The sequence below is a fragment of the Aureobasidium pullulans genome (genome assembly GCF_000721785.1).
Source record: "Aureobasidium pullulans EXF-150 unplaced genomic scaffold scaffold_11, whole genome shotgun sequence".
In the NCBI taxonomy this organism is placed as follows: domain Eukaryota; kingdom Fungi; phylum Ascomycota; class Dothideomycetes; order Dothideales; family Saccotheciaceae; genus Aureobasidium; species Aureobasidium pullulans.
The window spans coordinates 276,720-287,826 of NW_021941031.1; the positions used below are offsets into that span (position 1 = coordinate 276,720).

The following is an 11,107-nucleotide window of genomic DNA, read 5'->3' on the forward strand; positions in this document are numbered from 1 at the left end:
TACGAGCATATTTGGTCCCCGGTAAAAAGAGTTTGGGGTGACGACCAAGTAATACGACGGGCGGGTTGCCGCGAGGCGCAGGAATTCACGAGCCAGTCGCGCAATCGCAATCGCAACCGACGACGACTGCCAATCTTGGGAAACTCTAACATATCTCACTACCATCACAACAACTGCCAAAATGCCTCCCACCCGCGCAACCAGATCTAGCAGAGCTGGAATATCCCGACTGACACCGTCCAGTGCCACATCAGCAAGCATCAACCGACAAGCTTCGGACGCTCACCACCTGCGCATCACTGTCAAAGCCCCTCCCAGCAAACTGCGCCAGGCCATCTCCGGCGACGACCCCGAATCTGACTTTCCCGACGCCGATGACTCCCCTGAGCCTCCTGTAAGGACTGCGCGCTCAACTCGCAATCCCCGTACCGTACTTGACAATGAATCCGACGAGGAACAAGAAGAGGATGACGACGATGAAGACGAGGATGAGGATGCCGAAGGAGAAGAAGATGACTTGGAAAACACCGAAATGATGGATGCTGATGGGAGCGACGAAGACGCCGACGCAGATGGAGACGATATGGACATGGACTCTCCCCACCCACCACCTCCCGTCATCCACGCCGCTTCATCAAACAACACGACCAAAGGAAAGCCGAAAGTAAACCTTTCCGTCTCAGCACCACCACACAAAGGCAACCTCAAGAGTGTTGAAGCCAAAGAGTTGGAAGACGATGACGAAGATGACGACGAGGAGCTCTCTGATCTTCAATCTGGAGACGAGGACATGCCAGGTGCCGAAGACGACGAGGAAGAGCTTGACAGCGACCTTGAAGGCGAGGACGGTGATACTACCTTGGACCTCACAAAATTGACCCGCCGTCAACGCGCCGTCTACGATGAGGAGCAAGACAACAGTTTGATGGCTCTCTCGAACGAGGCACAGAAGAAGAAGCATCTTACTGCAGAAGAACACGCTATGCGTAGAGCCGAAATGGCAAGACGAAGGAAGAACCTTTCCGAGAAGCGAAACGAGGAAGAAAAGGTCTGTCTCTCGCCTTGCGTTTACATGATCCTCTTACTGACACAGACTTCCAGATGGACACGATCAACAAACTTCTCAAGAAGCCTGCTACAAAACGCCGGACTCGCGCTGAAATCATTGCCGCTCAGAACGCTGCAGAGGGAACCCCAACATACACTGAGGACGGCGAAGAATACTACTTCCCAGCAAATCCCCTCTTTGTTCGTTACGTCAACAACAAGGCCGGAAGTCGTGTGGGTGTACCATCTGAATGGCTCGAAGAAGACCAGCCAGTCGCAAAAGTGCTGAGCAACGGTTGGAAAGCACCACCAAAGATGGTCGAAGAGGTTTCGTAGACCTTGATTCTAGTCGAAGTGTCACTACCGCCCATGCATGGAACCGGGTTTTGCTATGTCTTATGATCGCACACTACTATTCTTCAACCCTGGCTGTAGCCAATTAATAACGACCCATGAGCATCCGAACTTCCACTTTGCCTTTCTTCAGTGGTGCTTGTCTTTCCTGATCGTTCGTGCTCTGGCTAATTGTTTAGTGGAGTCTCCATGTCATCCATCAGAAATTCAATCAGCACAAAGCCCGGTCTTTGTTCTATCGTGCGCCGAAATCCGCGACACACTAACCTCGACATTCAGAATCATCCACATTACACACCTACGGCATGTTTCACGATCGACAATTGATATGCCATCGATCAGCAAGGAAGAGCACGGAGAAGCCGCATCTCCCGTTCTCTGACAGGGTGCTCCCCCGGACAGCTCGCCGATCATCCCCACGGCACATCATTTCAAAGACGTCATGCGTTCCTGAGTTGAGGAGGGGAAAATAAAACATTCACCAACCGACAATAATGCTATTTTGCCGGTGACGTGACGCGGTTGTTATGCCGTTGTTGCATGATGCGCGTAATTGATGATGTTCGTAGGTGTATATATTGTTGTTGCCGTCCCATTCCGATTACAGTCTTCCATCTCCATCCGCCATCATGAAGTATTTTGGCACTCTTTCGCTGCTGGCAGCAAGTGCCTTGGCTCAACAGGTCACTTTCCAAAACTCATCTTCCACTATTCTTAGAGTTGACAATGGAACCTACGGTCCAGAGATTGAAGAATATCATTATTACTATGACCAATGGCCGATTGGTCTCGCTGTCTCCTCGACTGGACGTTTCTTCGTTTCTTACACTCGTGGTGACTACGAGTACACCGTGGGAGAAGTTGTCAACAAGACTGCAGAGAAGCCATACCCGTCCCAAGGCCTACAGCTGCCTCTTGACAGTCTGAATATGACATGGAATGGCATTGCATTTGGTAGCGGCAACAGCTCTGCTTTCGTCTCTGTCCAAGCTCTTTACATCACTCCTGAGACCTCAACTCGCCCGGAGACCCTTTGGATCTTGGATACTGGACGCCCGACTGTTCACAACGCTGCAGGTGATCCCAGCATGCCGTACGCTCAGCCTGGTGGACCCAAACTCATGGCCATCTCCCTTGCAAACGACACGATTTACAGGACCTACACTTTCCCTAGCACAGTTCACTACCCTGACTCTTACCTCAATGACTTGCGTTTCGACCTCAGAGCCAATGTCTCAGGCACCTCAGGACAAGGAATCGCATACCTGGTTGACAGCAGTAATGAGGGACGCACAGGTTTTATCATGGTCGATCTCGCAACTGGAGACTCCTGGCGAAGACTGAACCAAGACCTCAGCGTCTTGCGTGTGCCCAACGATGTACCCACCTACTTCGGCAAGCCATTCTACTTCAAGCAGTCTGGCATGCCTATCTCGTGGCAACAGGAGGGACTGGATGGAATCCAACTCTCTGGCGATGGAAAGACAATCTATTACTCCCCTCTCACCTCGAAGACTCTCTACTCCATCCCCTCCGCCAACCTTCGCGAAAAGGACACGAACCCCCTCGCCGAAATCTGGGCCCACAGCAATGTTTCCTCCCACGGTCAACGCGGAGGCGACGCCAATGGCTTCGAAGGCGACAGCACTGGCAAAATCTTCCAACTCATCCCTGAGCAGAATGCTGTCTACTACTACGATCCCAACGACGGTCAAACCCATGGCTTACTCAGAGATCCTAGAATCCTATGGCCTGATGGTGCTACTGTCGGTGCAGATGGATATATCTATTTGAACATCAATCAATTGCCATTCCAGCCCGATTGGAACTTTGGCGTTGATGGAAGATTGCATCCCGGTGCTGTGTTGAGGGCGAAATTGCCGGATGGTGGTGTCAAGATTTCGACCTTGGGTTGATTGGAAGCTATCTATAACGTAGACGTAGCCGCAATGAAATTGACCCGGCACTGAACTCCCTCTCGCCTATAAAGCCTTGCAACCATAGCTGCAAAAAGGCAGGATCCTTTTGATTATCAAGTACATGTCCATTGAGAGCGATACTGCCCCTTAATCTCTTTGGACCTACATCGAAAACTCAAAATCATTGTGCCTTTTGACTGCTATGTTGTAGGGGGCCTTTGCTAGGCTGAGAGCTCGGTTCTAGTGCAGTTCCTATGCCCCTACGTCTACGTTACTTGAAAGTGATATCACATATACAGCAAACAATAATACTTAAGATTTCTTCTACTTGTGAGCACTCAAATAGTCTATTTACCATTCTTCTGCTTCCACTCCTTGATGGTCTTTTCCGCAATCTTTGTCCCTTCCATTCCAGCAGGCATACCGGCATATACTGCAGCCTGTAATATAACCTCCCTGATTTCTACTTCTGAAGCTCCATTGTTCAGCGCTCCTCTTGTGTGTACTGCCAATTCTGGCCCGCGGTTGAGTGCGCAGAGCATGGCTATATTCAACAAACTTCTAGTTTTCAGATCCAGACCTGGGCGTGTCCAGATGCTACCCCATGCTGCTTCTGTTGCCAGCTTTTGATTGTTGTTGTGTTAGAAGGGGGGGGATTTCAGGGAGGGGGTGAGAGAGGTTTACATACTTCTTGCATTGGTCTTGCGAAATCGGAAGTTGCGTTTGAGAGGGCGGTGTCGACGTATTCTTTGCCGGCTACTTTGTTGCGCATTTCTAGACCTGCGTCGTATAGGGTTGAGTGGGCTTCTTTGATCTTGTCGGCATTTTGGGATGAGGATGACATGGTTGGGGATTTGGACGAGTGGTTTGAGTTTGGTGGATGTTGGTGCTGGTGCCGGTGCTGGTGCGTAGTTATTGGTAGAGTAGAGATGGAAGAGCTTTCTGAAGAATAGATACAGATACCCTGGTGGTTGACCGTGGTGATGATGATGTGCGGGGTCCTTGCCGACGGCAAGATGGAAGTCCTTTGAAGCTTGCCCGAGGTACCTTTCATGTTGTGTCCTTGACGATGCATCAAAAGTTCAAGTCGCTCAACATGTCCAGAATTCCTGTGCAGAGTTGGAAGCGTGTCGCGTATGTTCGGCTGTCGAAGTATGGCATTGGACTGTGACTGAGAATCAGCTGTCATACGAGAGAGATACCAAGAGAGACGGTCACGCCGAGATCGTTACAGCTGCAGTAAGACACCCTAAACTGCTGACTATTTACACTGTGTATGTAAACCTATATCGGTGTAAGTGAAACCTCTTCTCTACGAAACATCAAGTTCGGCTTCGTCCGTGGTCACAAGACGGGATGTTGTCGAAGGCCGGCGGACTACCTCCCCGACTCTCACCGCTGGCATTGATCCACCCATCAAAATGCACGATAATATTGAGCAGCAGCACGTCATTCACAGAGAGCGACGTTCGGAGGCCATCTCTTTGAACCTAGCTCTCCTTCGGAAAACCATCGTGCAGTTCTACAGCAGCGTCGGTGAAGAACTTTAGCACACGGGGAGGTAGAAGGTACTTCCATCGATGTTTGTGGCCACGGCGCAGCCGAATCCTTCACGTTAAGTATGCTTAAAAACGGTGAACAGCTCGAACGCGCTTTGCTGGGATTCGCGAGGAAAGAACTTCCTGAGTCTTGACTTCCTTCCACGACTTCTGACATCTTATTAGGACAGCGAGTATCACTTACTTGAACGGGCATTGCAAGGCATACGAAGATGTCGATACGAGTTACGAGATCATGACACGGGTGCCTGGATCTGGACTCCAAGCTGCTGTGCTTTATGCATTCTCGCCTTGATAAAACACCTTGTTGCTTTTCGTAACTGTGGGCTTGCCCTCCCTGTGTGCTGATTTCTGTCCCCTTAGCCATCTCTCACGACCGTGACTGAGGTCATCCGGGCTGAAGGAATGCACAATGTTTGTAAGATCAGTGCAGCCCTCCACTGAGAGTGTGAAAGTTAGCGCTTTCTCAGTGGAAAGCTGCACTGATCTCAAAAGCATTGTGCATTTCTACAGCATGTGCGTGACAAAGTTCAGCACACGGGGAGGTGGAAAGGAGAGGACTGCCGCTGGATATTGGTGGTCATGGCTCACTGATGACACCGCTAGAGGTTAAACCCCATCATGCCCTTTTGAATAGCCACTGTAGTTTAATCCGAGTAGCCAAACTATGCAGATATCAGACCCAAGTCAAGGTGTTGTTTTTGATTTGCATAGCGGTGGGAATATACATATCATCAAAAAGCTCGTAAACTATCTACTAGACCAGCTAGCAAACCTTTGCATCTCCGTCCTGACCATCTCCCCATCACTCCCTTGTAATCTCTGCATAACCTTCGACCCCTCCATAAGTAAAGCTTGCAACACAATCGCCGCCCTCATAACCATAAAATCACTCATACATTCTTTAAACCTTTCCCCATCATCGACAGCAGAAATAGCAATTCTCTTCCTCCCTTCCAACCCCCCAAGCATTTCCATAAACCCGATATCACCTTCTGATCTCAGCATGAAGAGCCAAGATAGCAGACTATCGGGTTCAGATGCCAGAATTTTGAGATGATGTTGTTTCCGCAATCGTGTTTCCTCAGATTGGTTGATGGAGTCGTGTTTTTGTCGTTGATCTGCGATAAAAGAGGATAGGGCTTTTGCACATTCCATACGAGCGAGTCGATAAGCTTGTACGTCGTTACTGGTGACCGCGGAAGCGACGGAAAGAAGGGGATGGATGAGTACGAAATGTATGTTCGGCACGAGATTCCAGGCTGTCAGGAGCCACATGCCCATTTCGTGGTCGTACAGCTGGGAAAGAGATGATGGGTCGGTTGCGGGGAAGAGGGAAGGCAGCAACTGCTTTTGGGCAGGAAGAAAGGCGTGGGTTGGTGATTGTTTGTGCGGAGCAGAGTAAGGAGGCTCTGATCCAATGTCGGAGAAGACGAGGGGATGAGGCGACAGGGGGGTTGCAGAGATGCCAGGGGCGATGCTATCGCAGACGATACTGCTGGGTGTAAGATGAATGTCAGGTCGTGGGGACGGTCGCTGTTGTTCATTATGTGGAGTGCGTGGTACCCGTGGTAATGGCGACGCAGTGTCAGCATACGCCGGCGGAGCAGGCGTGCCATGCTGTTCATAGGCTGGTGGAGCACGAAGTGGTTCCTCGAGTGGAGGAGAAGATGCTTTTCGTTTTCGCGATGGCATATCTGGGACAGTTTCATGCCATCCTTGAGCTTCCCATAGATCAAAATCGCCATGCCATCCACCTCGATACATGTCCGTCAAGTTAAACGAAGGTGTAAAGAAAGCTACACGTTGAGATGCGATTTGTTCACGGATGCGTTGAAGGCCGACTTGAGCATACGAGCTATACTTCATGTACACATCAACCTGATTCGCTTTGGACAGTGATTTGAGACCATCTAGCAGAGCTAGCGGGGTGCCACGCATATTACCAGAGTAAGGTCGAGTAGTCATGACTACTCCGCTTCTGCGCTTATGTCCAAGAGAGAATGATAGATGCAAGATGCGTGTGGCTTTGGCGGAAACAACATCGGCGGGTCGCTCAAACAGAGGTTCGGGGACAGAATCAAGAGGGATCGGTTGAAAGTCATGGATTGCACTAGATATGCACAAGTCTTCTGCAGGTACGAGGAGAAAGAAGCTGCGTGGGCGTGCTTTTGATTTGGAGCGCGATTTGACAGACATGGTCAAGACAACAAGCATTTCGTTCTTGCCTTGGTCGACAGCGAACCAGAGGCGTAGTGAGCTGTCGTTGTTGTGGACGGGTGAAGGACCTCCGAGATGACGCCTTGTTCCAAGCTCTTTCTCCTCCCACTGGGCGCCGACCTGGTGGCCGCCCACAATCCATTCGAATCGCGAATCAGGCGACAGAAGCACATGGCCTGTGTCGGTATCGAGTTTAAGAGCGCCATCTTCGCAAGACATGTCGGCAAAACCTAAGCAGTCAGTTCAGCCTACCGATTCCCTGCGTGCTTGACGATGACGCAGTCCCCACCCTCCCAGGCTTTCGCGTTGGGCGTCTCTGCTGAGCAGCCTTGACTCGGTATCGAAAGAACTTTGGAGGATCAAAGCCACAACGATTGCGGACCTAGAGAGGCTCATTCACACAGGGTTCAAATCTGCAATTCACCCTGTCAAAAGCTCAGTCACGCAAACAACGTTGGGATAGAGCCGAAGACAGCGAAAAGAGAAGATCAAGTTCCCAGGGATAGAGCCGGACCAGAACCGCTCAGAAGTGGTATGCAATTGAGATTGGAACGATTTGAGTTGAAGATGATGGTGTGTTCTCTGAGAGCTGAGCGCGAAGTCGTGACAGACACGCGTGCTGGCCTTGGCACTGCCTGTTGGCAACCCCACAAGCTGCTGTTGATAGCAACAGCCTGCCATCGGATGCCATCGGAAGCGCACTACCAAGTAATGTCCTCCCTGAGTACTGAGACTTTTCCACACACGAAGCTGGAGGAATGCTCAATAATGTTCGAAACTATAGCTTGGTCCGAAGAGAGAGCTTTGAGGAGTTGATTCCCCCGGACAGAGTAGTTCGACCTAAAATCATCATGCACTCGGACAGGTGTATAAATGCGTGTCGCTGCCGCAAGGGAGCTGACGTGGCGATGTTTCAGCATACAATAGGGTCTAAGGGGCTTGATTGAATAGGGTTGCTGATCGTTGGTGACTTGAATCCGAGTCAGAATCACCGATGAGCATCGAGATTCCGCCAACATGTTGATCTGTGTGTCCTTAGAACGGGTATGTGTATTCTCTACATGTGCGCGATGCCGCGCTGGGTATTATAATATGGCTTCTAGGATCCTGAATTACTCCTTCCGCAAACTCTGACCTCAGCTGAACTGGTCACCGTGATCACCATACTGCTTGTATCTGTTCACCTTCCTCATTCTCGTCTGTCGTCGAATCTCCTTTGCCTCTGCCTCGCGATCAAGACGATGCTTCCTCTTTCTCTCCCAAACTGCTCGGATTGTACGTTTTGTCTGTTCTCTGCCCTCTTCAAAATTCGCTCGAGCCAACGACACAACCTTGTCAATCTCCTCGTCGGTGTAAACAAAGTTCCAGGTGCTCATGAAGTCGGATGTCTGTGGGTCTACCCCTGGAACCTTTTTGTTCTTGAGGAATGGGAAGTAGATGACGGCAATACCAGCATCTGGTCTCATGAGCTCCCAATCTTCTTCGACTTGTTTTGACAAGGGCGGTTCGGTGTCATTCTCGCGCTCCTCAGTTGTACCAACCCAAACGGTGCAGTAGCCGAGATCACTTGGCTTCGCTGGGACCTTTCCGCCTTCCACGACAGGCTTGGACTTCTCTGCGTTTTGTGCTTCTTCAACTCTCTTGGTGGCCTCCTCCTCGGTAGTAGCCTGAGCCTGCTCGAGCTCCTTCAATGTTTGCTCTTCGTTAAGCTCTTCGGTAGGCCAACCAGCACCCATTGGCCATCCCTTGATCCCGCGTTGCTTTACATAGCCATCTGTCACCTTGATCCAGTTGTCTTGTCTGACATCCGCAGAAGCGTCGAAGGCGATCAAAACGTCTATGTCTCTTCCTGGTCGTAGCAGTGGGTATATAGGGAGGTTGTTGCTCATACCAGCGTCCATGAGTTGTAAAGTCGAAACATTATGCACACTTTCAGGACATGATTGAGGTAGCAGACTCTTCATGTTTGCGGCGAAGTTAGGAATGGATGCAGGCTCGAAAGGATGAACCTTGGTGAGATCTTCATCTTTCTCGGCGATGAGCTGATCAATGCCGCTGAAGCCAGCGAGACTGCGGATGATTGGGCGAACTTCCTTGTAGTAATGGGAGAGCGTTGCACAGAACGCGCTTCCCCAAATGCCCATTAGCAAAGGCACTCGAAGTTCAGGCAGAGCAAGACCATTATCTCTGTAAACGCTGTTGCCTCCGTCGAACTTGCGACCGATAGCCCATGTCGGAATTCCGGCTCCGAGCTCCTCGCAGAAGAATTCATAAGGCGTCCATTCGAACCACTGGAACCATGCTTCGGCTCTTGCAATGGCCTTGGATGTTTCGTCCTGCAGATTCATAGCACGATCTTGTGTTTGAGCAACGTTAGGGATCTCATGTCTGACTGCAGTATAGATGGGAAGCGGGTAAGCGCCCGAGTCGGTGTGTTGTCGCTGGTTGGAAATCTTGAAGTCGTTGTCCGAGATGCCGAGTTCGCCCTTAGGAACCAGTAGACGAGTGCCAAGGAGCAGTCCGTATACATCGACAAGGCCAAAGTCAGCGTCAGGTACTCCTTTCATCTTCTCTACTACGCCACTGAGCAGATATTTGCTCGTAGGCGCACTACTCAACAGTGAAAGTGCAGCTGGTGGATAGGCGATATGAACATTCAAGCGGCTCTTGAGGTGATTGATCATGCGACCGTGACTCTGCTGGCCAACAGACGAGTAGAACAGAGTCTGAAGCCAACAGGAGCCGCTTACACCTGCTGTGTAAGTCACACAGTCGAACAATCCCGCTTCCTGTGCAGAGAGATATGAAGACGTGCCGGCTACTAGAGCACGAAGTCCACCACCAGATCCGCACATTGCGATGGTTGGTACGTCAGCCGGATGAATCTCTGTCTCTGGTACATCAAGGTATTTGGCCAAAGCAGCAGTCGTGTGGATTTTCCTCTTGCGCAAAAAATCACGCTCCTCTTTGCAGATGTCGTCCGAGACTCGGACTCTTGCATCCCAAATGATCTCTGGATTGATCTCAGGATCATTTGCCTCATGCCAGATCTCTTCTGCCAAAGACCCAGGAGCCATGGAAAGTTCATTTTGCAATTTAGAGATGTAACCAGGCATGACTTTGACCCAACGTGGTACGATGGTTCCAGCAATTTTTTCGCCAATCTTGGATATTTCAAAATTGACGATGCTGTCTTTGGCCGTTTCGAAACTCTCGATCATACCGTGCCATGCTGATACATCGGAATCGTTTAAAGCCTCACTGATATCAGAGTTCTTGTGGCCCTTGGTTTGAGAAGGAGGTGCCTGCTGTCCGGGTCGAGATTGATTGGCATTATCATAACCTTCGGCCTTGGACTTCGGGTCCGGGGTCACTGCCTTGACAACCACTGGCCATGAGAACCACCCTTGCGAGTCAGGGCCTTCAGGACTATCGGCATAGAGGACTTGACGAGGACATCCCAGAGTGTATGCGCCTGTAACAACTAATACAGCGGCGGCGACTCCAGCCGTGCCTTTGCGTGTGTCTTTAAAGGTTGGCGAGGCTTGATGAAGCAGCCTGCGACTGAATAGCGCCTTAGTATACATGGAAAGGGATGTAAAGGTGCGTCTCGAGCTTACCATGCCGCACGGGGCTTTATACGAAGGTGGAAAGCGCTTGATCTGAGCATTGGTAAGACAGGTTAGCTAGCATTGTTGTCGGTAATAATGATGGGGTTTCAAAAAGCCATGTAGAAACAAAAGATGGCAGTAGGTCGAGACTTGAACAGGGCACTGTTAGGCAGCACTGCCACAATGAGGCTTTTGTATAAAATTCTTGAAATCCAGCGATGGCTCGTCATGGCTACGATATGCGTTTCGTTTTCAGGAACAGGAACACGCATCTCCATCACGCGATCCTTCCCGCAGCGTGGTACGTGCACCCACCCCACGATCGCGAGTCAGGACGAACCTCCTCTCTTGGCTGGAGAGCTTCCTTACGCGTTTTGGCGTATACTTTGTCGCTGCC

General features: G+C 50.5%; 6 protein-coding genes across 6 annotated transcripts; 2 read left to right on the forward strand and 4 right to left on the reverse strand.

Annotated features, from left to right (window-relative positions):
* Window positions 1-181: 181 nt before the first annotated feature.
* M438DRAFT_275949 (uncharacterized protein) lies at window positions 182-1,383 on the forward strand (the record flags this gene model as incomplete). The annotated part of the gene is made up of 2 exons (XM_029900822.1): window positions 182-1,048; window positions 1,102-1,383. 2 exons carry the CDS (start codon window positions 182-184, stop codon window positions 1,381-1,383), a joined length of 1,149 nt encoding a protein of 382 aa, XP_029759590.1.
* Window positions 1,384-1,650: 267 nt separating this feature from the next.
* M438DRAFT_346358 (uncharacterized protein) lies at window positions 1,651-3,466 on the forward strand. The gene has a single exon (XM_029905655.1). It carries the CDS (start codon window positions 2,031-2,033, stop codon window positions 3,315-3,317), a length of 1,287 nt encoding a protein of 428 aa, XP_029759591.1. The 5' UTR covers window positions 1,651-2,030; the 3' UTR covers window positions 3,318-3,466.
* A 201-nt stretch (window positions 3,467-3,667) lies between these two features.
* On the reverse strand, window positions 3,668-4,164 carry M438DRAFT_275141 (4-carboxymuconolactone decarboxylase; the record flags this gene model as incomplete). Its single annotated transcript, XM_029900765.1, has 2 exons — window positions 3,668-3,943; window positions 4,009-4,164. 2 exons carry the CDS (start codon window positions 4,162-4,164, stop codon window positions 3,668-3,670), a joined length of 432 nt encoding a protein of 143 aa, XP_029759592.1.
* Window positions 4,165-4,639: 475 nt separating this feature from the next.
* M438DRAFT_32276 (uncharacterized protein) lies at window positions 4,640-5,437 on the reverse strand. The gene has a single exon (XM_029902977.1). It carries the CDS (start codon window positions 5,244-5,246, stop codon window positions 4,770-4,772), a length of 477 nt encoding a protein of 158 aa, XP_029759593.1. The 5' UTR covers window positions 5,247-5,437; the 3' UTR covers window positions 4,640-4,769.
* A 192-nt stretch (window positions 5,438-5,629) lies between these two features.
* Window positions 5,630-7,318, reverse strand: M438DRAFT_356106 (uncharacterized protein; the record flags this gene model as incomplete). Its single annotated transcript, XM_029907079.1, has 1 exon — window positions 5,630-7,318. One exon carries the CDS (start codon window positions 7,316-7,318, stop codon window positions 5,630-5,632), a length of 1,689 nt encoding a protein of 562 aa, XP_029759594.1.
* Window positions 7,319-8,124: 806 nt separating this feature from the next.
* M438DRAFT_320477 (cytosolic phospholipase A2 zeta) lies at window positions 8,125-10,939 on the reverse strand. Its single transcript, XM_029902877.1, has 2 exons — window positions 10,720-10,939; window positions 8,125-10,663 (listed from the first exon to the last, which is right to left on the reverse strand). Exons 1-2 carry the CDS (start codon window positions 10,767-10,769, stop codon window positions 8,236-8,238), a joined length of 2,478 nt encoding a protein of 825 aa, XP_029759595.1. The 5' UTR covers window positions 10,770-10,939; the 3' UTR covers window positions 8,125-8,235.
* Window positions 10,940-11,107: the final 168 nt, after the last annotated feature.

Excerpts from the sequence above, each read along its gene's own strand:
- M438DRAFT_32276 (XM_029902977.1), bottom strand. The coding sequence starts at position 5,246 with ATGGCTAAGGGGACAGAAATCAGCACACAGGGAGGGCAAGCCCACAGT.
- M438DRAFT_346358 (XM_029905655.1), top strand. The coding sequence starts at position 2,031 with ATGAAGTATTTTGGCACTCTTTCGCTGCTGGCAGCAAGTGCCTTGGCT.
- M438DRAFT_320477 (XM_029902877.1), bottom strand. The coding sequence starts at position 10,769 with ATGCTCAGATCAAGCGCTTTCCACCTTCGTATAAAGCCCCGTGCGGCA. Across the intron at positions 10,664-10,719 it reads ATAAAGCCCCGTGCGGCATG|TCGCAGGCTGCTTCATCAAG; the intron begins GTAAGCTCGAGA and ends GGCGCTATTCAG.